Genomic DNA, 23,626 nt, shown 5'->3' with positions numbered 1-23,626 from the left:
TCTCAGCTTTCTATGTGTGTATAGTGTTTGTATAATCGTGTTTGCAGTGTCCTTCTATTTAAAAAAAAAAGCGTATACCGATATAAAAACGGCCCGCCCGCGGGCCGGCGTACTTTAACTGCATTCTTTGTAGCATTCATTGAGCTTGTTTGGGTTTTATCGATCCCCTCTGTGGTTTAAATGCCATAATCATGAGTTACTGTGGGTGAAAAATGTCAAAGATTTTATTTAACAATCCAATTAGGAAAGTAGTTTGATACATGTTACTGGACTCATTAAATTCTGGCATTTGGCTCAACATGGTGAGTCAGTCAGTCAGTTGCCTAAATTCTACATTTTGTAGGAGTTTGGAGTGTGTGTACCTGTACATTAGCTCTTATACTGCACTGAATTCATATACTTCTATATAATATAGCATTCACTTTCCACTGTTTTGCAAACCCTATCAATCAGAGATCCCTCTGTCCTGTGGGAGATAAATCAGCCTTTCATGATGGTAGAATGTCTGCCTCCATACAGCACAGTTTGTTATAAGAGCTGTGTCCTCATGTGCATTTGATAGTCGAGCACAAACATGGCAAGAGCTACTTTCATATTTCTGTGTGTTCTCCACCTCAACACAGTTTCTGGCTGTGAGCTGCTTGGCAGGTTTGACATGCCGAGTTTATTTCACCAGGGTGACATAATGATTGGGGGAATTTTTCCGGTTTCCTACAAAGAGATAAGGAGCACGTCTACATTCAAGAGGGAGCCTCCTGGAGTGAAGTGTTCAGGGTATGATTTAATGTATCTATTTTTATTATTCATGCTTGCATGTTTATTATTTTCTTATAAACCTGCCAGTGTATGTACATGTGCAGCAGCAGCTCTGTACTTTTGCAACTCGTTTCAATTGCTAAAACTGTTTCAGATTTTACTTCCAAGGTTTTCGATGGACCCAAGTGATGATATTTGCAATTGAAGAAATCAACAAAGATCCTGCTCTCCTTCCAAACATATCTCTCGGCTACAGGATCCTTAACTCTTGTGCAACTCCTACTAATGTTTTACGTGCTGCTCTAACACTGGTCAGTAGACCAGAGGAGACAGAGTTTAATTCTTCTTGCCCTCCAACAATATCTGCTGTCATAGCTGAGTCAGGATCATCTCAGTCCGTAGCTGTGGCTGGAACTCTTGGACCTTTTCAAGTGCCAGTAGTAAGATATAAATTAACATTTTATGGACTCTGTCATATTTGATGCTTCATAGAAACTGTATCGTGTCTTTGTTTTCAGACTCTTTTCTTTTCTTCTTCATTTCTAGGTAAGTTACTTCTCAACATGTGCCTGTCTGAGTGACAGAACCAAATATCCCACCTTTTTTCGGACCATCCCCAGCGACTACTTCCAGGCAAAAGCTTTGGCAGCGTTGGTTAAACATTTTGGTTGGCAGTGGATTGGAGCCATACAGTCAGACAATGATTATGGGAGAAATGGGATCCTGTCTTTCACTGAAGAGGTCAAAAAGTTAGGGGTTTGTGTTGCTTTTGTTGGCACAATTTCACGTAGATACTCTATGGATAAAATCCTGGATGTTGTGGAAATGATCAAAAGATCAACTGTTAAAGTCATTTTGGCTTTTGCTCCTGAGAGTGACTTTTATCCGTTGATGAAAGAGGTGGTGAAACAGAACATTACAGGAATTCAGTGGATTGCCAGTGAAGCTTGGATAACAGCTACTAGACTGTCCACACCTGAAATCTACCGAGCTTTTGGTGGAGCTCTGGGATTTGTGATGCAGAAAATGGCAATCCCTAAACTAAAACCATTTCTTACAAATATCAGTCCTTATACAGACCCAAGTGCAGCCTTTGTGAAGGATTTCTGGGAGATTATGGTGGGCTGCAGACCTGTTTTACCAGGAGTACACAGAAATACTGAAAAAATGGATAAAATATGCACAGGCAATGAGACATTAATGAATTCCCAGCATGCGTTTTTCGATGTCACACAGCTCAGAGTTACTTACAATGTGTACAAAGCAGTTTATGCCATTGCACATGCCCTTCACCAGCTGATATTCTGCAAACCAGCTGGAGAAAAACCAGTAAAGTTATGTTTGAATTTGTCAGAAATTCAGCCCAAACAGGTGAGAAATAGTGCAGCAATATTTCACAATACCTTCAACTGTCTGAAAATTGAGAATAAATAAGGACTTGTGCATATCTAACAGATAATGTGTCTCTCTTTTCAGGTCACTGATTATCTCCAAAGGGTGAATTTCAGGAATCAGTTTGGAGATGATGTGTTTTTTGATGAGAATGGAGATCCTCCTGCTTCTTATGATATTATTAACTGGCAGCTGAGAAACGGGCAGGTGCAGCATGTGACTCTGGGTCATTTTGCTTCTGCTGCAAACGGTGATTTTAGGCTCAACATCCAGGAGGAAAAGATAGTGTGGAGGACGGGGAAAAGGGTAATAATGATGATTTTTCTTTACTGATTAAGTTCCACACCATGTTCTGTATGAGATTGTTACAATCAACTAAATATGTCAGTGATATTGTTACACAGTTTAAACATTTCTCCCTCAGGTTCCCACATCAGTGTGCTCAAATGTTTGTCCTGTGGGAACCAGGAGAGCTCAGATTAAGGGAAAACCTACATGTTGTTTTGACTGTATCCCATGTGCTGATGGAACTATAGCCAATTCAACAGGTAGACAGTCAAATTTCATAAGTATATATTGTAACAAAGTCATTATTATACCATGTTAAATCAAATGTCATGCATTTAGTTTTTACACGTTTCATATTCATGATGTCACTGTTTTGTTCCCATATAGACCCTTTATTTGTTTACAAACATTGTGACGTTTTTTGTGGGCGGGGCTTATGCTGGAGGCAAAAGCGGAGCGAGAAGTCAAGCGGGACTGGGAGTATATCAAATCAAATCAAATCAAACTTTATTTATAAAACACTTTTCATACAAAAAAAGCAGCGCAAAGTGCTGTACAACATTTTAAAACATTAAAAATAAGATAAGAATACCCATAGTTTGCGCTGGGAGTTTGCTCTGCAAACTTGAGCATTTTTAACCCGTTAAACTTCAGTGTACCGCCGGCGGTACACTTCCTAATTTGCATAGGAATTTAAAGAATGTCCGAAGGCTGCAAACGCGATTATATAAACACTATACGCCGATGAAAAGCTTAGATTCTCATGAATCCGCTGGTATAAACCACTTTCAGATGTGATTACCACAGCGGGTGAGAAAAACACATTTGTCCGACAAACAACGAATATCCATCCATCCTTTCTCTGTACACGGCTTTAACGTACACAGTGCGACTCACATTTCCGGGTTCATTATTACACACAGATGAAAATATTCCACAAAAAATGGCCATAATCTAACCTTGGACATCCAGACGACACAAGCCAGTAAATTATTTGGTCCAAAACATGTCTTGAAGTCGGTATATAATCCACGAATCGGTCGTTTTCAAGGAAATGCACCTCGCGATGCGCGTCCAATATTCCCTGTATTTCTTGTCATATTTTTTATTTACAAATAGAATATTAGCGATTTTTTGTACTGAAAATGGCTGGAATTGACTGCAGCTGATCGTCTCTGTCCAGTCTTTTCCCCTCAGTGCATTTAACCACAACTGTCATCGTTCCCTCTGAGCACGAGTGCGGTGGAATCCTATAAAACTTTAATTTGCGGTCGCCAATGTCATTCCTCCTATTCTGGCATCCAAAAACACAGCAGGACGACATTTTAGAAAAGTTGATAGAGCCTTGTCCCTCAGTTTTTCGCCTTTAGGTCACGGCCGCGGGTTTCTCTTTTTGCCTCCAGCTAAAGCTGTGACGTCATTTGTGACGTGGGTCATTAAAGGGTCTATTGAATGTTCTCACTTTACATCATTGCATTTTTTACTGATATATGTTGTCATGTTCTGCAAACATGATATCCAGATATTGTAACTCTCACTCTGTGTTTCTCTCTGCAGGTGCAGCAGACTGCACACCCTGTCCACAGGAATACTGGTCCAATGAGAGGAAAGACGAGTGCATTCCCAAAACAACTGAGTTCCTGACGTACCATGAGTCTATGGGAATAGCTCTCGCAGTTGTTTCTCTGCTGGGAGCCTCCCTGTCACTGGTCACCATGATGGTTTTCATCCACTACAGAGAAACTCCTGTAATAAAGGCCAGCAACTCAGAGCTCAGCTGTTTCTTGCTGTTTTCTCTCTTCCTCTGTTTTCTCTGTCCTCTCACTTTCATGGGCAGACCCACAGTGTGGACCTGCATGCTGCGACATACAGCTTTTGGTGTGACATTTGCTCTTTGTATTTCCTGTGTCTTGATGAAAACTATTGTTGTTGTTACAGCTTTCAAAGCCACAATTCCTGGCAACAAAGTTGCAGGAAAGTTTGGTCCTGCACAGCAAAGGATCATCGTTTGCTCCTGCACCATGATTCAAATAGTGATATGTGTATTGTGGCTGAAGTTAAAGCCACCTTTCCCTGACATGGTTTTCAGATACAGTAACAAGAAGATTGTTTTAGAATGCAACACAGGCTCTGAGGCTGCTTTCTATGCAGTGCTGGGCTACATAGGAATCCTTGCAGTAGTTTGTTTGGTTCTGGCATTTCTGGCAAGAAAGTTGCCTGATAACTTTAATGAAGCCAAATTTATCACATTCAGCATGTTGATATTCTGTGCCGTCTGGATCACATTTATCCCAGCATACATCAGCTCTCCTGGGAAGTTCACTGTAGCTGTGGAAATCTTTGCAATTTTGTCCTCAGCGTTTGGCTTGTTAAGTAGCATCTTTGCACCTAAATGTTACATAATATTAGTGAAGCCAGAGAAAAATACCAAGAAACATGTCATGGGAAAAAAGATGAACAAAAAGTAATGATTCATTGTATCATACTCTTTATGAGTAAAGCAGTGTTTTGTAACATTTTATTTAAGTTAGTGTCTATAAATCTGCTGTTGAATTGATAAATGTTCTGTAAATACTGTGATGATAAACTTCTCTAAGATGTGCTGTGAGCAAATCATGAATGTAAATAATTACAAAAAAATTGTATTGTATATTGTGTTTTGAATTTTAGCTGTAAAATAGTTCAATGATACACCAAGTTACATTGGTTGTCGTTGCATAACAACATTCCTATTATTTGTATATAGGTGTTACTGTGCTGATGTCAAACACATTCAATCCGAGCAGATGATCTGCTGACAATGTCCTAGACATATTACTCTGACCTCTGCGACAAATGGTGTGATGCAAAACTGAACCAAGTATTTAAATGTTACAATAAATCAGGAAACGGATATCGCAATAAGGTGTTGGCGAACATTTATCAAATTATGATATTAATATATTTTCACAGGTGGCAACCTGGCACACTGGATCTCTGCTGGTTTTGTCCAGTCCACTTCATTACATTACTTGCGTTAAGAAGCAGCGAACTGAAACAAAGTTTCAAACTGTTGTTTTTTTAAAATTGTTGTCAATCAACTATAGAGATGGATTTAAATACTGAAATGATTTGGAGAGATTTTTTGGTTGTTATGCACTCCTTTTCAAGCTAAATAAAATCCTAATCATTCGTCCATTGGTGCTGTGCCCTGTGTTTTCCGAGCATTTTATATCTAACTTCACTTCCATGGAAATGGCTTTCCTTTTCTTCAAAGCACTGTCATTAGACGAGTCTGACTGGTGTGTGGGAGTCATAATGAAGAGCTAAAAGTTTTCGAAAAACACAAACGAAAGAAAGCGATTGTAGCACAATCTGACATAGCGTTCAACCGAATGTAAACAAAGCCGTCTTCCTCGCATTTCAGCGACGTGATGATGTCTTCGTCCGCTCCGCTCACCAACTAGTTCCTGCACAAACTTTTATTTTAATGTCATAAACGCCTTACGTCGAAATGATGGAACAAGACCATGGACTGTATGAACAAGACTTTCTCAATAAATTTATGGAGGGTGACGACCACGAAACGCCGTAGGTCGAGGACGTCGTAAAGAGAGGATCTGCTGTAGTGGACTATAAGATGTGAAGGCTAGATTTAACAGTGGTTTCCATATTGCCCACTAATTTATACAGAACTGTCTTTCAACTGTTGTTTCTATGATATGCAAATGACAAGCATGCAGTAACAAATTCTTCAGACAATGTCAGTTATTATAAAACCTGCAGTATTTATCCACCTATACTGCTCTGGTAATCAACTGGTTTGGTCCTACATTATTTAACATCCTTAAAACCATCATCTGTTGCAAAAAGAAAAACATTGTCTTGAAGTTCATTTTCTGGAGCATTCACTTTGCTTGTTTGGATTTTGTCTATCACCTCTGTGGTTTAAATGCCATTATCATAAGTTACTGTGGGTGAAAAATGTCAAAGATTTTCTTTATCAGTCCATATTACCAAAGTAGTTTGATGCATGTTGCTGTACTCAGTAGATTTCTGGCATTTGGTTCAACATGGTGAGTCAGTCAGTCAGTTGCCTAAATTCTACATTTTGTCGGAGTTTGGAGTGTGTGTACCTGTACATTAGCTCTTATACTGCACTGAATTCATATACTTCTATATAATATAGCATTCACTTTTCACTGTTGTGCAAACCCTATCAATCAGAGATCCCTCTGTCCTGTGGGAGATAAATCAGCCTTTCATGGTGGTAGAATGTCTGCCTCCATGCAGCACAGTTTGTTATAAGAGCTGCGTCCTCATGTGCATTTGATAGTCGAGCACAAACATGGCAAGAGCTACTTTCATATTTCTGTGTGTTCTCCACCTGAACACAGTTTCTGGCTGTGAGCTGTTTGGCAGGTTTGACATTCCAAGTTTATTTAATCAGGGTGACATAATGATTGGGGGAATTTTTCCGGTTTTCTACAAAGATATAAGGAGCACGTCTACATTCAAGAGGGAGCCTCCTGGAGTGAAGTGTTCAGGGTATGATTTAATGTATCTATTTTTATTATTCATGCTTGCATGTTTATTCTTATCTTATAAACCTGTCAGTGTATGTACATGTGGAGCAGCAGCTCTGTAACTTCATAAACCTCTTTAGATTTCACCTCCGAGGTTTTCGATGGACCCAAGTGATGATATTTGCAATTGAAGAAATCAACAAAGATCCTGGTCTCCTTCCAAACATATCTCTCGGCTACAGGATCCTTAACTCTTGTATATCTCCTACTAGTGATCTACGTGCTGCTCTAACACTGGCCAGTAGACCAGAGGAGACAGAGTTTAATTCTCCTTGTCCTCCAACAATATCTGCTGTCATAGCAGCGTCAGGATCATCTCAGTCCATAGCTGTGGCTGGAACTCTTGGACCATTTCAAGTGCCAGTAGTAAGATATAAATTAACATTTTATGGACTCTGTCATTTTTGATACTTCATAGTAACTGTTTTCTGTCTTTGTTTTCAGACTCTTTTCTTTTCTTCTTCTTTTCTAGGTAAGTTACTTCTCAACATGTGCCTGTCTGAGTGACAGAACCAAATATCCCACCTTTTTTCGGACCATCCCCAGCGACTACTTCCAGGCAAAAGCTTTGGCAGCGTTGGTTAAACATTTTGGTTGGCAGTGGATTGGAGCCATACAGTCAGACAATGATTATGGGAGAAATGGGATCCTGTCTTTCACTGAACAGGTCAAAAAGTTAGGAGTTTGTGTTGCTTTTGCTGGCACAATTTCACGTAGATACTCTATGGATAAAATCCTGGATGTTGTGGAAATGATCAAAAGATCAACTGTTAAAGTCATTTTGGCTTTTGCTCCGGAGAGTGACTTTTATCCATTGATGAAAGAGGTGGTGAAACAGAACATTACAGGAATTCAGTGGATTGGTAGTGAAGCTTGGATAACAGCTGCTCGACCCTCCACACCTGAATTCTACCAAGCTTTTGGTGGAGCTCTGGGATTTGTGGTGCAAAAGATGGAAATCCCTAAACTAAAACCATTTCTTACAAATATCAGTCCTTATACAGACCCAAGTGCAGCCTTTGTGAAGGATTTCTGGGAGATTATGGTGGGCTGCAGACCTGTTTTACCTGGAGTACACAGAAATACTGAGAAAATGGATAAAATATGCACAGGCAATGAGACATTAATGAATTCCCAGCATGCGTTTTTTGATGTCACACAGCTCAGAGTTACTTACAATGTGTACAAAGCAGTGTATGCCATTGCACATGCCCTTCATCAGCTGATATTCTGCAAACCAGCTGGAGAAAAAACAGTAAAGTTATGTCTGAATATGTCAGAAATTCAGCCCAAAAAGGTGAGAAATAGTGCAGCAATATTTCACAATACCTTCAACTGTCTGAAAATTGAGAATAAATAAGGACTTGTGCATATCTAACAGATAATGTGTCTCTCTTTTCAGGTCACTGATCATCTCCAAAGGGTGAATTTCAGGAATCAGTTTGGGGATGATGTGTTTTTTGATGAGAATGGAGACCCTCCTGCTTCTTATGATATTATTAACTGGCAGCTGAGAAACGGGCAGGTGCAGCATGTGACTCTGGGTCATTTTGCTTCTGCTGCAAACGGTGATTTTAGGCTCAACATCCAGGAGGAAAAGATAGTGTGGAGGACGGGGAAAAGGGTAATAATGATGATTTTTCTTTACTGATTAAGTTCCACACCATGTTCTGTATGAGATTGTTACAATTAACTAAATATGTCAGTGATATTGTTACACAGTTTAAACATTTCTCCCTCAGGTTCCCACATCAGTGTGCTCAAATGTTTGTCCTGTGGGAACCAGGAGAGCTCAGATTAAGGGAAAACCTAAATGTTGCTTTGACTGTATCCCGTGTGCTGATGGAACTATAGCCAATTCAACAGGTAGACACTCAAGTTTTACAAAAGCATTTACACACGTGGACAAAATTGTTGGTACCCCTCAGTTAAAGAAGGAAAAACCCACAATTCTCACTGAAATCACTTGAAACTCACAAAAGTAACAATAAATAAAAATTTATTGAAAATTAAATAATCAAAATCAGCCATCACTTTTGAATTGTTGATTAACATAATTATTTAAAAAAACAAACTAATGAAATAGGGCTGGACAAAAATGATGGTACCCATAACTTAATATTTTGTTGCACAACCTTTTGAGGCAATCACTGCAATTAAACGATATCTGTATTTGTCAATGAGCGTTCTGCAGCTGTCAACAGGTATTTTGGCCCACTCCTCATGAGCAAACAGCTCCAGTTGTCTCTGGTTTGATGGGTGTCTTCTCCAAATGGCATGTTTCAGCTCCTTCCACATATGTTCAATGGGATTCAGATCTGGGCTCACAGAAGGCCACTTTAGAATAGTCCAACGCTTTTCTCTCAGCCATTCTTGGGTGTTTTTGGCTGTGTGTTTTGGATCGTTGTCCTGTTGGAAGACCCGTGACCTGCGACTGAGACCAAGCTTTCTGACACTAGGCAGCACATTTCTCTCCAGAATGTCTTGATAGTCTTCAGATTTCATCGTACCTTGCACACTTTCAAGACACCCTGTGCCAGATGCAGCAAAGCAGCCCCAAAACATTACTGAGCCTCCTCCATGTTTCACCGTAGGGACAGTGTTCTTTTCTTCGTATGCTTGGTTTTTGAGTCTATGAACATAGAGTTGATGTGCCTTACCAAAAAGCTCCAGTTTGGTCTCATCTGTCCAAAGGACATTCTCCCAGAAGCTTTGTGGCTTGTCAACATGCATTTTTGCAAATTCCAGTCTGGCTTTTTTATGAGTTTTTTTCAGCAGTGGTGTCCTCCTTGGTCGTCTCCCATGAAGTCCACTTTGGCTCAAACAACGACGAATGGTGCGATCTGACACTGATGTACCTTGGCCTTGGAGTTCACCTTTAATTTCTTTGGAGGTTGCTCTGGGCTCTTTGGATACAATTCCAACGATCCGTCTCTTCAATTTGTCATCAATTTTCCTCTTGCGGCCACGTCCAGGGAGGTTGGCTACTGTCCCGTGGGTCTTGAACTTCTGAATAATATGAGCCACTGTTGTCACAGGAACTTCAAGCTGTTTAGAGATGGTCTTATAGCCTTTACCTTTAAGATGTTTGTCTATCATTTTTTTTTCGGATGTCCTGGGACAATTCTCTCCTTCGCTTTCTGTTGTCCATGTTCAGTGTGGTACACACCTTTTCACCAAACAGCAGGGTGACTACTTGTCTCCCTTTAAATAGGCAGACTGACTGATTATGAGTTTGGAAACACCTGTGATGTCAATTAAATGACACACCTGAGTTAATCATGTCACTCTGGTCAAATAGTTTTCAATCTTTTATAGAGGTACCATCATTTTTGTCCAGGCCTGTTTCATTAGTTTGTTTTTTTAAATAATTATGTTAATCAACAATTCAAAAGTAATGGCTGTTTTTGATTATTTAATTTTCAATAATTTTTTATTTATTGTTACTTTTGTGAGTTTCAAGTGATTTCAGTGAGAATTGTGGGTTTTTCCTTCTTTAACTGAGGGGTACCAACAATTTTGTCCACGTGTGTATTGTAACAAAGTCATTATTCTACCATGTTAAATCAAATGTCATGCATTTAGTTTTTACACGTTTCATATTCAAGATGTCACTGTTTTTGTTAACATACTGAATGTTCTCACTTTACATCATTGCATTTTTTACTTATATATGTTGTCATGTTCTGCAAACATGGTATCCAGATATTGTAACTCTCACTCTGTGTTTCTCTCTGCAGGTGCAACAGACTGCACACCCTGTCCACAGGAATACTGGTCCAATGAGAGGAGAGACGAGTGCATTCCCAAAACAACTGAGTTCCTGACGTACCATGAGCCCATGGGAATAGCTCTCGCAGTTGTTTCTCTGCTGGGAGCCTCCCTGTCACTGGTCACCATGATGGTTTTCATCCACTACAGAGAAACTCCTGTAATAAAGGCCAGCAACTCAGAGCTCAGCTGTTTCTTGCTGTTTTCTCTCTTCCTCTGTTTTCTCTGTCCTCTCACTTTCATGGGCAGACCCACAGTGTGGACCTGCATGCTGCGACACACAGCTTTTGGTGTGACATTTGCTCTTTGTATTTCCTGTGTCTTGATGAAAACTATTGTTGTTGTTACAGCTTTCAAAGCCACAATTCCTGGCAACAAAGTTGCAGGAAAGTTTGGTCCTGCACAGCAAAGGATCATCGTTTGCTCCTGCACCATGATTCAAATAGTGATATGTGTATTGTGGCTGAAGTTAAAGCCACCTTTCCCTGACATGGTTTTCAGATACAGTAACAAGAAGATTGTTTTAGAATGCAACACAGGCTCTGAGGCCGCTTTCTATGCAGTGCTGGGCTACATAGGAATCCTTGCAGTAGTTTGTTTGGTTCTGGCATTTCTGGCAAGAAAGTTGCCTGATAACTTTAATGAAGCCAAATTTATCACATTCAGCATGTTGATATTCTGTGCCGTCTGGATCACATTTATCCCAGCGTACATCAGCTCTCCTGGGAAGTTCACTGTAGCTGTGGAAATCTTTGCAATTTTGTCCTCAGCGTTTGGCTTGTTAAGTAGCATCTTTGCACCTAAATGTTACATAATATTAGTGAAGCCAGAGAAAAATACCAAGAAACATGTCATGGGGAAAAAGATGAACAAAAAGTAATGATTCATTATATCATACTGTATATGAGTAAAGCAGTGTTTTGTAACACTTTAAGTTAGTGTCTATAAATCTGATGTTGAATTGATAAATGTTCTGTAAATACTGTGACGATAAACTTCTCTAAGATGTGCTGTGAGCAAATCATGAATGTAAGTAATTACAAAAAAATTGTATTGTACATTGTATTTTGAATTTTAGCTGTAAAATAGTTCAATGATACACCAAGTTACATTGGTTGTCGTTGCATAACAACATTCCTATTATTTGTACATAGGTGTTACTGTGCTGATGTCAAACACATTCAATCCTCGCAGATGATCTGCTGACAATGTCCTAGACATATTACTCTGACTTCTGCGGGCAAATGGTGTGATGCAAAACTGAACCAAATAATTAAATGTTACAATAAATCAGGAAACAGATATCGCAATAAGGTGTTGGCGAACATTTATCAAATTATGATATTATTATATTTTCACAGGTGGCAATCTGGCACACTGGATCTCTGCTGGTTTTGTCCAGTCCACTTCATTACATTACTTGCGTTAAGAAGCAGCGAACTGAAACAAAATTTCAAACTGTTGTTTTTTAAAATTGTTGTCAATCAACTATAGAGATGGATTTAAATACTGAAATGATTTGGAGAGATTTTGTGGTTGTTATGCACTCCTTTTCAAGCTAAATAAAATCCTAATCATTCGTCCATTGGTGCTGTGCCCTGTGTTTTCCGAGCATTTTATATCTAACTTCACTTCCATGGAGATGGCTTTCCTTTTCTTCAAAGCACTGCCATCAGACGAGTCTGACTGGAATGTGGGAGTCTTAATGAAGAGCTAAAAGGTTTCGAAAAACAACACAAACGAAAGAAAGCGATTGTAGCACAATCTGACATAGCGTTCAACCGAATGTAAACAAAGCCGTCTTCTTCGCATTTCAGCGACGTGACGATGTCTTCGTCAGCTGCGCTCACCAACTAGTTCCTGCACAAACTTTTATTTTAATGTCGTAAACGCCTTACGTCGAAATGATGGAACAAGACCATGGACTGTATGAACAAGACTTTCTCAATAAATTTATGGGGGATGACGACCACGAAACGCCGTAGGTCGAGGACGTCGTAAAGAGAGGATCTGCTGTAGTGGACTATAAGATGTGAAGGCTAGATTTAACAGTGGTTTCCATATTGCCCACTAATTTATACAGAACTGTCTTTCAACTGTTGTTTCTATGATATGCAAATGACAAGCATGCAGTAACAAATTCTTCAGACAATGTCAGTTATTATAAAACCTGCAGTATTTATCCACCTATACTGCTCTGGTAATCAACTGGTTTGGTCCTACATTATTTAACATCCTTAAAACCATCATCTGTTGCAAAAAGAAAAACATTGTCTTGAAGTTCATTTTCTGGAGCATTCACTTTGCTTGTTTGGATTTTGTCTATCACCTCTGTGGTTTAAATGCCATTATCATAAGTTACTGTGGGTGAAAAATGTCAAAGATTTTCTTTATCAGTCCATATTACCAAAGTAGTTTGATGCATGTTGCTGTACTCAGTAGATTTCTGGCATTTGGTTCAACATGGTGAGTCAGTCAGTCAGTTGCCTAAATTCTACATTTTGTCGGAGTTTGGAGTGTGTGTACCTGTACATTAGCTCTTATACTGCACTGAATTCATATACTTCTATATAATATAGCATTCACTTTTCACTGTTGTGCAAACCCTATCAATCAGAGATCCCTCTGTCCTGTGGGAGATAAATCAGCCTTTCATGATGGTAGAATGTCTGCCTCCATGCAGCACAGTTTGTTATAAGAGCTGCGTCCTCATGTGCATTTGATAGTCGAGCACAAACATGGCAAGAGCTACTTTCATATTTCTGTGTGTTCTCCACCTGAACACAGTTTCTGGCTGTGAGCTGTTTGGCAGGTTTGACATTCCAAGTTTATTTAATCAGGGTGACATAATGATTGGGGGAATTTTTCCAGTTTTCTACAAAGAGATAAGGAGCACGTCTGCATTCAAGAGGGAGCCTCCTGGAGTGAAGTGTGCAGGGTATGATTTAATGTATCTATTTTTATTATTCATGCTTGCATGTTTATTCTTATCTTATAAACCTGTCAGTGTATGTACATGTGGAGCAGCAGCAGCTCTGTAACTTCATAAACCTCTTTAGATTTCACCTCCGAGGTTTTCGATGGACCCAAGTGATGATATTTGCAATTGAAGAAATCAACAAAGATCCTGCTCTCCTTCCAAACATATCTCTCGGCTACAGGATCCTTAACTCTTGTGTATCTCCTACTAGTGATCTACGTGCTGCTCTAACACTGGCCAGTAGACCAGAGGAGACAGAGTTTAATTCTTCTTGTCCTCCAACAATATCTGCTGTCATAGCAGCGTCAGGATCATCTCAGTCCTTAGCTGTGGCTGGAACTCTTGGACCATTTCAAGTGCCAGTCGTAAGATATAAATTAACATTTTATGGACTTTGTCATTTTTGATACTTGATAGCAACTGTTTTGTGTCTTTGTTTTCAGACTCATTTCTTTTCTTCTTCATTTCTAGGTAAGTTACTTCTCAACATGTGCCTGTCTGAGTGACAGAACCAAATATCCCACCTTTTTTCGGACCATCCCCAGCGACTACTTCCAGGCAAAAGCTTTGGCAGCGTTGGTTAAACATTTTGGTTGGCAGTGGATTGGAGCCATACAGTCAGACAATGATTATGGGAGAAATGGGATCCTGTCTTTCACTAAAGAGGTCAAAAAGTTAGGAGTTTGTGTTGCTTTTGGTGGCACAATTTCACGTACATACTCTATGGATAAAATCCTGGATGTTGTGGAAATGATCAAAAAATCAACTGTTAAAGTCATTTTGGCTTTTGCTCCGGAGAGTGACTTTTATCCGTTGATGAAAGAGGTGGTGAAACAGAACATTACAGGAATTCAGTGGATTGCCAGTGAAGCTTGGATAACAGCTGCTAGACTGTCCACACCTGAATTCTACCAAGCTTTTGGTGGAACTCTGGGATTTGTGATGCAGAAAATGGCAATTCCTAAACTAAAACCATTTCTTACAAATATCAGTCCTTATACAGACCCAAGTGCAGCCTTTGTGAAGGATTTCTGGGAGATTATGGTGGGATGTAGACCTGTTTTACCAGGAGTACACAGAAATACTGAGAAAATGGATAAAATATGCACAGGCAATGAGACATTAATGAATTCCCAGCATGCGTTTTTCGATGTCACACAGCTCAGAGTTACGTACAATGTGTACAAAGCAGTTTATGCCATTGCACATGCCCTTCACCAGCTGATATTCTGCAAACCAGCTGGAGAAAAAACAGCAAAGTTATGTCTGAATATGTCAGAAATTCAGCCCAAACAGGTGAGAAATAGTGCAGCAATATTTCACAATACGTTCAACTGTCTGAAAATTGAGAATAAATAAGGACTTGTGCATATCTAACAGATAATGTGTCTCTCTTTTCAGGTCACTGATCATCTCCAAAGGGTGAATTTCAAGAATCAGTTTGGAGATGATGTGTTTTTTGATGAGAATGGAGACCCTCCTGCTTCTTATGATATTATTAACTGGCAGCTGAGAAACGGGCAGGTGCAGCATGTGACTCTGGGTCATTTTGCTTCTGCTGCAAACGGTGATTTTAGGCTCAACATCCAGGAGGAAAAGATAGTGTGGAGGACGGGGAAAAGGGTAAGAATGATGATTTTTCTTTACTGATTAAGTTCCACACCATGTTCTGCATGAGATTGTTACAATCAACTAAATATGTCAGTGATATTGTTACACAGTTTAAACATTTCTCCCTCAGGTTCCCACATCAGTGTGCTCAAATGTTTGTCCTGTGGGAACCAGGAGAGCTCAGATTAAGGGAAAACCTAAATGTTGTTTTGACTGTATCCCGTGTGCTGATGGAACTATAGCCAATTCAACAGGTAGACACTCAAGTTTCAAAAGCACATATTTTAACAAAGTCATTATTCTCCCATGTTAAATCAAATCTCATGCATTTAATGTTTCCACGTTTCAGGTTCAAGACGTCACTGTTTTTGTTCCCATAGTGAATGTTCTCACTTTACATCATTGCATTTTTTACTGATATATGTTGTTATGTTCTTCAAACATGATATCCAGATATTGTAACTCTCACTCTGTGTTTCTCTCTGCAGGTGCAGCAGACTGCACACCCTGTCCACAGGAATACTGGTCCAATGAGAAGAAAGACGAGTGCATTCCCAAAACAACTGAGTTCCTGACGTACCATGAGCCCATGGGAATAGCTCTCACAGTTGTTTCTCTGCTGGGAGCCTCCCTGTCACTGGTCACCATGATGGTTTTCATCCACTACAGAGAAACTCCTGTAATAAAGGCCAGCAACTCAGAGCTCAGCTGTTTCTTGCTGTTTTCTCTCTTCCTCTGTTTTCTCTGTCCTCTCACTTTCATGGGCAGACCCACAGTGTGGACCTGCATGCTGCGACACACAGCTTTTGGTGTGACATTTGCTCTTTGTATTTCCTGTGTCTTGATGAAAACTATTGTTGTTGTTACAGCTTTCAAAGCCACAATTCCTGGCAACAAAGTTGCAGGAAAGTTTGGTCCTGCACAGCAAAGGATCATCGTTTGCTCCTGCACCATGATTCAAATAGTGATATGTGTATTGTGGCTGAAGTTAAAGCCACCTTTCCCTGACATGGTTTTCAGATACAGTAACAAGAAGATTGTTTTAGAATGCAACACAGGCTCTGAGGCCGCTTTCTATGCAGTGCTGGGCTACATAGGAATACTTGCAGTAGTTTGTTTGGTTCTGGCATTTCTGGCAAGAAAGTTGCCTGATAACTTTAATGAAGCCAAATTTATCACATTCAGCATGTTGATATTCTGTGCCGTCTGGATCACATTTTTCCCAGCATACATCAGCTCTCCTGGGAAGTTCACTGTAGCTGTGGAAATCTTTGCAATTTTGTCCTCAGCGTTTGGCTTGTTAAGTAGCATCTTTGCACCTAAATGTTACATAATATTGGTGAAGCCAGAGAAAAATACCAAGAAACATGTCATGGGAAAAAAGATAAACAAAAAGTAATTATTCATTGTATCATTCTGTTTATGAGTAAAGCAGTGTTTTGTAACACTTTATATGTTAGTGTCTATAAATCTGATGTTGAATTGATAAATGTTCTGTAAATACTGTGACGATAAACTTCTCTAAGATGTGCTGTGAGCAAATCATGAATGTAAGTAATTACAAAAAAAAATTGTATTGTATATTGTATTTTGAATTTTAGCTGTAAAATAGTTCAATGATACACCAAGTTACATTGGTTGTCGTTGCATAACAACATTCCTATTATTTGTACATAGGTGTTACTGTGCTGATGTCAAACACATTCAATCCTAGCAGATGATCTGCTGACAATGTCCTAGACATATTACTCTGACTTCTGCGGGCAAATGGTGTGATGCAAAACTGAACCAAATAATTAAATGTTACAATAAATCAGGAAACAGATATCGCAATAAGGTGTTGGCGAACATTTACCAAATTAAGATATTAATATATTTTCACAGGTGGCAACCTGGCACACTGGATCTCTGCTGGTTTTGTCCAGTCCATTTCATTACATTACTTGCGTTAAGAAGCAGCGAACTGAAACAAAATTTCAAACTGTTGTTTTTTAAAATTGTTGTCAATCAACTATAGAGATGGATTTAAATACTGAAATGATTTGGAGAGATTTTTTGGTTGTTATGCACTCCTTTTCAAGCTAAATAAAATCCTAATCATTCGTCCATTGGTGCTGTGCCCTGTGTTTTCCGAGCATTTTATATCTAACTTCACTTCCATGGAGATGGCTTTCCTTTTCTTCAAAGCACTGCCATCAGACGAGTCTGACTGGAATGTGGGAGTCATAATGAAGAGCTAAAAGGTTTCGAAAAACAACACAAACGAAAGAAAGCGATTGTAGCACAATCTGACATAGCGTTCAACCGAATGTAAACAAAGCCGTCTTCCTCGCATTTCAGCGACGTGACGATGTCTTCGTCAGCTGCGCTCACCAACTAGTTCCTGCACAAACTTTTATTTTAATGTCGTAAACGCCTTACGTCGAAATGATGGAACAAGACCATGGACTGTATGAACAAGACTTTCTCAATAAATTTATGGGGGATGACGACCACGAAACGCCGTAGGTCGAGGACGTCGTAAAGAGAGGATCTGCTGTAGTGGACTATGAGGTTTGAAGGCTAGATTAAACATTAGTTTCCATATTGCCCACTAATTTATACAGAACAGTCTTTCAACTGTTGTTTCTATGATATGCAAATGACAAGCATGCAGTAACAAATTCTTCAGACAATGTCAGTTATTATAAAACCTGCAGTATTTATCCACCTATACTGCTCTGGTAATCAACTGGTTTGGTCCTACATTATTTAACATCCTTAAAACCATCATCTGTTGCAAAAAGAAAAACATTGTCTTGAAGTTCATTTTCTGGAGCATTCACTTTGCTTGTTTGGATTTTGTCTATCACCTCTGTGGTTTAAATGCCATTATCATAAGTTACTGTGGGTGAAAAATGTCAAAGATTTTCTTTATCAGTCCATATTACCAAAGTAGTTTGATGCATGTTGCTGTACTCAGTAGATTTCTGGCATTTGGTTCAACATGGTGAGTCAGTCAGTCAGTTGCCTAAATTCTACATTTTGTCGGAGTTTGGAGTGTGTGTACCTGTACATTAGCTCTTATACTGCACTGAATTCATATACTTCTATATAATATAGCATTCACTTTTCACTGTTGTGCAAACCCTATCAATCAGAGATCCCTCTGTCCTGTGGGAGATAAATCAGCCTTTCATGATGGTAGAATGTCTGCCTCCATGCAGCACAGTTTGTTATAAGAGCTGCGTCCTCATGTGCATTTGATAGTCGAGCACAAACATGGCAAGAGCTACTTTCATATTTCTGTGTGTTCTCCACCTGAACACAGTTTCTGGCTGTGAGCTGCTTGGCAGGTTTGACATTCCAAGTTTATTTAATCAGGGTGACATAATGATTGGGGGAATTTTTCCAGTTTTCAACAAAGAGATAAGGAGCACGTTTACATTCAAGAGGGAGCCTCCTGGAGTGAAGTGTGCAGGGTATGATTTGATGTATCTGTTTTTATTATTCATGCTTGCATGTTTATTTTTATCTTATAAACCTGTCAGTGTATGTACATGTGGAGCAGCAGCTCTGTAACTTCATAAACCTCTTTAGATTTTACTTCCGAGGTTTTCGATGGACCCAAGTGATGATATTTGCAATTGAAGAAATCAACAAAGATCCTGCTCTCCTTCCAAACATATCTCTCGGCTACAGGATCCTTAACTCTTGTATATCTCCTACTAGTGATCTACGTGCTGCTCTAACACTGGCCAGTAGACCAGAGGAGACAGAGTTTAATTCTCCTTGTCCTCCAACAATATCTGCTGTCATAGCAGCGTCAGGATCATCTCAGTCCATAGCTGTTGCTGGAACTCTTGGACCATTTCAAGTGCCAGTAGTAAGATATAAATTAACATTTTATGGACTCTGTCATTTTTGATACTTCATAGTAACTGTTTTCTGTCTTTGTTTTCAGACTCTTTTCTTTTCTTCTTCTTTTCTAGGTAAGTTACTTCTCAACATGTGCCTGTCTGAGTGACAGAACCAAATATCCCACCTTTTTTCGGACCATTCCCAGCGACTACTTCCAGGCAAAAGCTTTGGCAGCGTTGGTTAAACATTTTGGTTGGCAGTGGATTGGAGCCATACAGTCAGACAATGATTATGGGAGAAATGGGATCCTGTCTTTCACTGAACAGGTCAAAAAGTTAGGAGTTTGTGTTGCTTTTGCTGGCACAATTTCACGTACATACTCTATGGATAAAATCCTGGATGTTGTGGAAATGATCAAAAGATCAACTGTTAAAGTCATTTTGGCTTTTGCTCCGGAGAGTGACTTTTATCCATTGATGAAAGAGGTGGTGAAACAGAACATTACAGGAATTCAGTGGATTGGTAGTGAAGCTTGGATAACAGCTGCTCGACCCTCCACACCTGAATTCTACCAAGCTTTTGGTGGAGCTCTGGGATTTGTGGTGCAAAAGATGGAAATCCCTAAACTAAAACCATTTCTTACAAATATCAGTCCTTATACAGACCCAAGTGCAGCCTTTGTGAAGGATTTCTGGGAGATTATGGTGGGCTGTAGACCTGTTTTACCAGGAGTACACACAAATACTGAGAAAATGGATAAAATATGCACAGGCAATGAGACATTAATGAATTCCCAGCATGCGTTTTTCGATGTCACACAGCTCAGAGTTACTTACAATGTGTACAAAGCAGTGTATGCCATTGCACATGCCCTTCATCAGCTGATATTCTGCAAACCAGCTGGAGAAAAAACAGTAAAGTTATGTCTGAATATGTCAGAAATTCAGCCCAAAAAGGTGAGAAATAGTGCAGCAATATTTCACAATACCTTCAACTGTCTGAAAATTGAGAATAAATAAGGACTTGTGCATATCTAACAGATAATGTGTCTCTCTTTTCAGGTCACTGATCATCTCCAAAGGGTGAATTTCAGGAATCAGTTTGGAGATGATGTGTTTTTTGATGAGAATGGAGACCCTCCTGCTTCTTATGATATTATTAACTGGCAGCTGAGAAACGGGCAGGTGCAGCATGTGACTCTGGGTCATTTTGCTTCTGCTGCAAACGGTGATTTTAGGCTCAACATCCAGGAGGAAAAGATAGTGTGGAGGACGGGGAAAAGGGTAATAATGATGATTTTTCTTTACTGATTAAGTTCCACACCATGTTCTGTATGAGATTGTTACAATTAACTAAATATGTCAGTGATATTGTTACACAGTTTAAACATTTCTCCCTCAGGTTCCCACATCAGTGTGCTCAAATGTTTGTCCTGTGGGAACCAGGAGAGCTCAGATTAAGGGAAAACCTAAATGTTGCTTTGACTGTATCCCGTGTGCTGATGGAACTATAGCCAATTCAACAGGTAGACACTCAAGTTTTACAAAAGCATTTACACACGTGGACAAAATTGTTGGTACCCCTCAGTTAAAGAAGGAAAAACCCACAATTCTCACTGAAATCACTTGAAACTCACAAAAGTAACAATAAATAAAAATTTATTGAAAATTAAATAATCAAAATCAGCCATCACTTTTGAATTGTTGATTAACATAATTATTTAAAAAAACAAACTAATGAAATAGGGCTGGACAAAAATGATGGTACCCATAACTTAATATTTTGTTGCACAACCTTTTGAGGCAATCACTGCAATTAAACGATATCTGTATTTGTCAATGAGCGTTCTGCAGCTGTCAACAGGTATTTTGGCCCACTGCTCATGAGCAAACAGCTCCAGTTGTCTCAGGTTTGATGGGTGTCTTCTCCAAATGGCATGTTTCAGCTCCTTCCACATATGTTCAATGGGATTCAGATCTGGGCTCATAGAAGGCCACTTTAGAATAGTCCAACGCTTTTCTCTCAGCCATTCTTGGGTGTTTTTGGCTGTGTGTTTTGGATCGTTGTCCTGTTGGAAGACCCGTGACCTGCGACTGAGACCAAGCTTTCTGACACTAGGCAGCACATTTCTCTCCAGAATGTCTTGATAGTCTTCAGATTTCATCGTACCTTGCACACTTTCAAGACACCCTGTGCCAGATGCAGCAAAGCAGCCCCAAAACATTACTGAGCCTCCTCCATGTTTCACCGTAGGGACAGTGTTCTTTTCTTCGTATGCTTGGTTTTTGAGTCTATGAACATAGAGTTGATGTGCCTTACCAAAAAGCTCCAGTTTGGTCTCATCTGTCCAAAGGACATTCTCCCAGAAGCTTTGTGGCTTGTCAACATGCATTTTTGCAAATTCCAGTCTCGCTTTTTTATGAGTTTTTTTCAGCAGTGGTGTCCTCCTTGGTCGTCTCCCATGAAGTCCACTTTGGCTCAAACAACGACGAATGGTGCGATCTGACACTGATGTACCTTGGCCTTGGAGTTCACCTTTAATTTCTTTGGAGGTTGCTCTGGGCTCTTTGGATACAATTCCAACGATCCGTCTCTTCAATTTGTCTTCAATTTTCCTCTTGCGGCCACGTCCAGGGAGGTTGGCTACTGTCCCGTGGGTCTTGAACTTCTGAATAATATGAGCCACTGTTGTCACAGGAACTTCAAGCTGTTTAGAGATGGTCTTATAGCCTTTACCTTTAAGATGTTTGTCTATAATTTTTTTTCGGATGTCCTGGGACAATTCTCTCCTTCGCTTTCTGTTGTCCATGTTCAGTGTGGTACACACCTTTTCACCAAACAGCAGGGTGACTACTTGTCTCCCTTTAAATAGGCAGACTGACTGATTATGAGTTTGGAAACACCTGTGATGTCAATTAAATGACACACCTGAGTTAATCATGTCACTCTGGTCAAATAGTTTTCAATCTTTTATAGAGGTACCATCATTTTTGTCCAGGCCTGTTTCATTAGTTTGTTTTTTTAAATAATTATGTTAATCAACAATTCAAAAGTAATGGCTGTTTTTGATTATTTAATTTTCAATAATTTTTTATTTATTGTTACTTTTGTGAGTTTCAAGTGATTTCAGTGAGAATTGTGGGTTTTTCCTTCTTTAACTGGGGGGTACCAACAATTTTGTCCACGTGTGTATTGTAACAAAGTCATTATTCTACCATGTTAAATCAAATGTCATGCATTTAGTGTTTTCACACGTTTCATATTCAAGATGTCACTGTTTTTGTTAACATACTGAATGTTCTCACTTTACATCATAGCATTTTTTACTTATATATGTTGTCATGTTCTGCAAACATGGTATCCAGATATTGTAACTCTCACTCTGTGTTTCTCTCTGCAGGTGCAAACAGACTGCACACCCTGTCCACAGGAATACTGGTCCAATGAGAGGAGAGACGAGTGCATTCCCAAAACAACTGAGTTCCTGACGTACCATGAGCCCATGGGAATAGCTCTCGCAGTTGTTTCTCTGCTGGGAGCCTCCCTGTCACTGGTCACCATGATGGTTTTCATCCACTACAGAGAAACTCCTGTAATAAAGGCCAGCAACTCAGAGCTCAGCTGTTTCTTGCTGTTTTCTCTCTTCCTCTGTTTTCTCTGTCCTCTCACTTTCATGGGCAGACCCACAGTGTGGACCTGCATGCTGCGACACACAGCTTTTGGTGTGACATTTGCTCTTTGTATTTCCTGTGTCTTGATGAAAACTATTGTTGTTGTTACAGCTTTCAAAGCCACAATTCCTGGCAACAAAGTTGCAGGAAAGTTTGGTCCTGCACAGCAAAGGATCATCGTTTGCTCCTGCACCATGATTCAAATAGTGATATGTGTATTGTGGCTGAAGTTAAAGCCACCTTTCCCTGACATGGTTTTCAGATACAGTAACAAGAAGATTGTTTTAGAATGCAACACAGGCTCTGAGGCCGCTTTCTATGCAGTGCTGGGCTACATAGGAATCCTTGCAGTAGTTTGTTTGGTTCTGGCATTTCTGGCAAGAAAGTTGCCTGATAACTTTAATGAAGCCAAATTTATCACATTCAGCATGTTGATATTCTGTGCCGTCTGGATCACATTTATCCCAGCATACATCAGCTCTCCTGGGAAGTTCACTGTAGCTGTGGAAATCTTTGCAATTTTGTCCTCAGCGTTTGGCTTGTTAAGTAGCATCTTTGCACCTAAATGTTACATAATATTGGTGAAGCCAGAGAAAAATACCAAGAAACATGTCATGGGAAAAAAGATAAACAAAAAGTAATTATTCATTGTATCATTCTGTTTATGAGTAAAGCAGTGTTTTGTAACACTTTATATGTTAGTGTCTATAAATCTGATGTTGAATTGATAAATGTTCTGTAAATACTGTGAC

At 39.6% G+C, this 23,626-nt stretch overlaps 5 protein-coding genes across 5 annotated transcripts in view; all 5 read left to right on the top strand.

The window, feature by feature from the left end:
- The first annotated feature begins 685 nt into the window (after positions 1-685).
- Positions 686-2,190, top strand: LOC127536893 (vomeronasal type-2 receptor 1-like). Its single transcript, XM_051958294.1, has 2 exons — positions 686-760; positions 1,303-2,190. The coding sequence occupies exons 1-2, from the start codon at positions 686-688 to the stop codon at positions 2,188-2,190; spliced, it is 963 nt and encodes a 320-aa protein (XP_051814254.1).
- A 24-nt stretch (positions 2,191-2,214) lies between these two features.
- Positions 2,215-5,611, top strand: LOC127536795 (extracellular calcium-sensing receptor-like). Its single transcript, XM_051958059.1, has 3 exons — positions 2,215-2,454; positions 2,573-2,696; positions 3,994-5,611. Exons 1-3 carry the CDS (start codon positions 2,215-2,217, stop codon positions 4,902-4,904), a joined length of 1,275 nt encoding a protein of 424 aa, XP_051814019.1. The 3' UTR covers positions 4,905-5,611.
- A 4,932-nt stretch (positions 5,612-10,543) lies between these two features.
- On the top strand, positions 10,544-12,341 carry LOC127536798 (vomeronasal type-2 receptor 26-like). Its single transcript, XM_051958063.1, has one exon. It carries the CDS (start codon positions 10,675-10,677, stop codon positions 11,650-11,652), a length of 978 nt encoding a protein of 325 aa, XP_051814023.1. The 5' UTR covers positions 10,544-10,674; the 3' UTR covers positions 11,653-12,341.
- A 1,398-nt stretch (positions 12,342-13,739) lies between these two features.
- On the top strand, positions 13,740-23,515 carry LOC127536892 (extracellular calcium-sensing receptor-like). Its single transcript, XM_051958293.1, has 5 exons — positions 13,740-14,117; positions 14,224-15,048; positions 15,133-15,375; positions 20,605-20,728; positions 22,614-23,515. The coding sequence occupies exons 1-5, from the start codon at positions 13,866-13,868 to the stop codon at positions 23,513-23,515; spliced, it is 2,346 nt and encodes a 781-aa protein (XP_051814253.1). The 5' UTR covers positions 13,740-13,865.
- Positions 18,509-23,626, top strand: part of LOC127536796 (extracellular calcium-sensing receptor-like) — a 33,710-nt gene continuing 28,592 nt past the window's right edge. Inside the window, exon 1 of the mRNA XM_051958060.1 lies at positions 18,509-18,698. The gene's annotated coding sequence lies outside the window, so the exon portion shown is untranslated. The remainder of the gene's footprint in view (positions 18,699-23,626) is intronic.

This window comes from Acanthochromis polyacanthus, chromosome 13 (assembly GCF_021347895.1).
Source record: "Acanthochromis polyacanthus isolate Apoly-LR-REF ecotype Palm Island chromosome 13, KAUST_Apoly_ChrSc, whole genome shotgun sequence".
In the NCBI taxonomy this organism is placed as follows: domain Eukaryota; kingdom Metazoa; phylum Chordata; class Actinopteri; family Pomacentridae; genus Acanthochromis; species Acanthochromis polyacanthus.
Note: the sequence above shows the minus strand (reverse complement) of the source record. Positions and strands in the feature narration are given on the sequence as shown.

Bases quoted from the DNA above. Each gene is read 5' to 3' on its own strand.
- LOC127536893 (XM_051958294.1), top strand. From the start codon at position 686: ATGATTGGGGGAATTTTTCCGGTTTCCTACAAAGAGATAAGGAGCACG. The intron at 761-1,302 runs GTGAAGTGTTCA...CTTCATTTCTAG, and splicing joins TCAAGAGGGAGCCTCCTGGA to GTAAGTTACTTCTCAACATG.
- LOC127536795 (XM_051958059.1), top strand. From the start codon at position 2,215: ATGTGTCTCTCTTTTCAGGTCACTGATTATCTCCAAAGGGTGAATTTC. The intron at 2,455-2,572 runs GTAATAATGATG...TTTCTCCCTCAG, and splicing joins TGTGGAGGACGGGGAAAAGG to GTTCCCACATCAGTGTGCTC. The intron at 2,697-3,993 runs GTAGACAGTCAA...TTCTCTCTGCAG, and splicing joins AACTATAGCCAATTCAACAG to GTGCAGCAGACTGCACACCC.
- LOC127536798 (XM_051958063.1), top strand. From the start codon at position 10,675: ATGTTGTCATGTTCTGCAAACATGGTATCCAGATATTGTAACTCTCAC.
- LOC127536892 (XM_051958293.1), top strand. From the start codon at position 13,866: ATGATATTTGCAATTGAAGAAATCAACAAAGATCCTGCTCTCCTTCCA. The intron at 14,118-14,223 runs GTAAGATATAAA...CTTCATTTCTAG, and splicing joins GACCATTTCAAGTGCCAGTC to GTAAGTTACTTCTCAACATG. The intron at 20,729-22,613 runs GTAGACACTCAA...AGGTGCAAACAG, and splicing joins AACTATAGCCAATTCAACAG to ACTGCACACCCTGTCCACAG.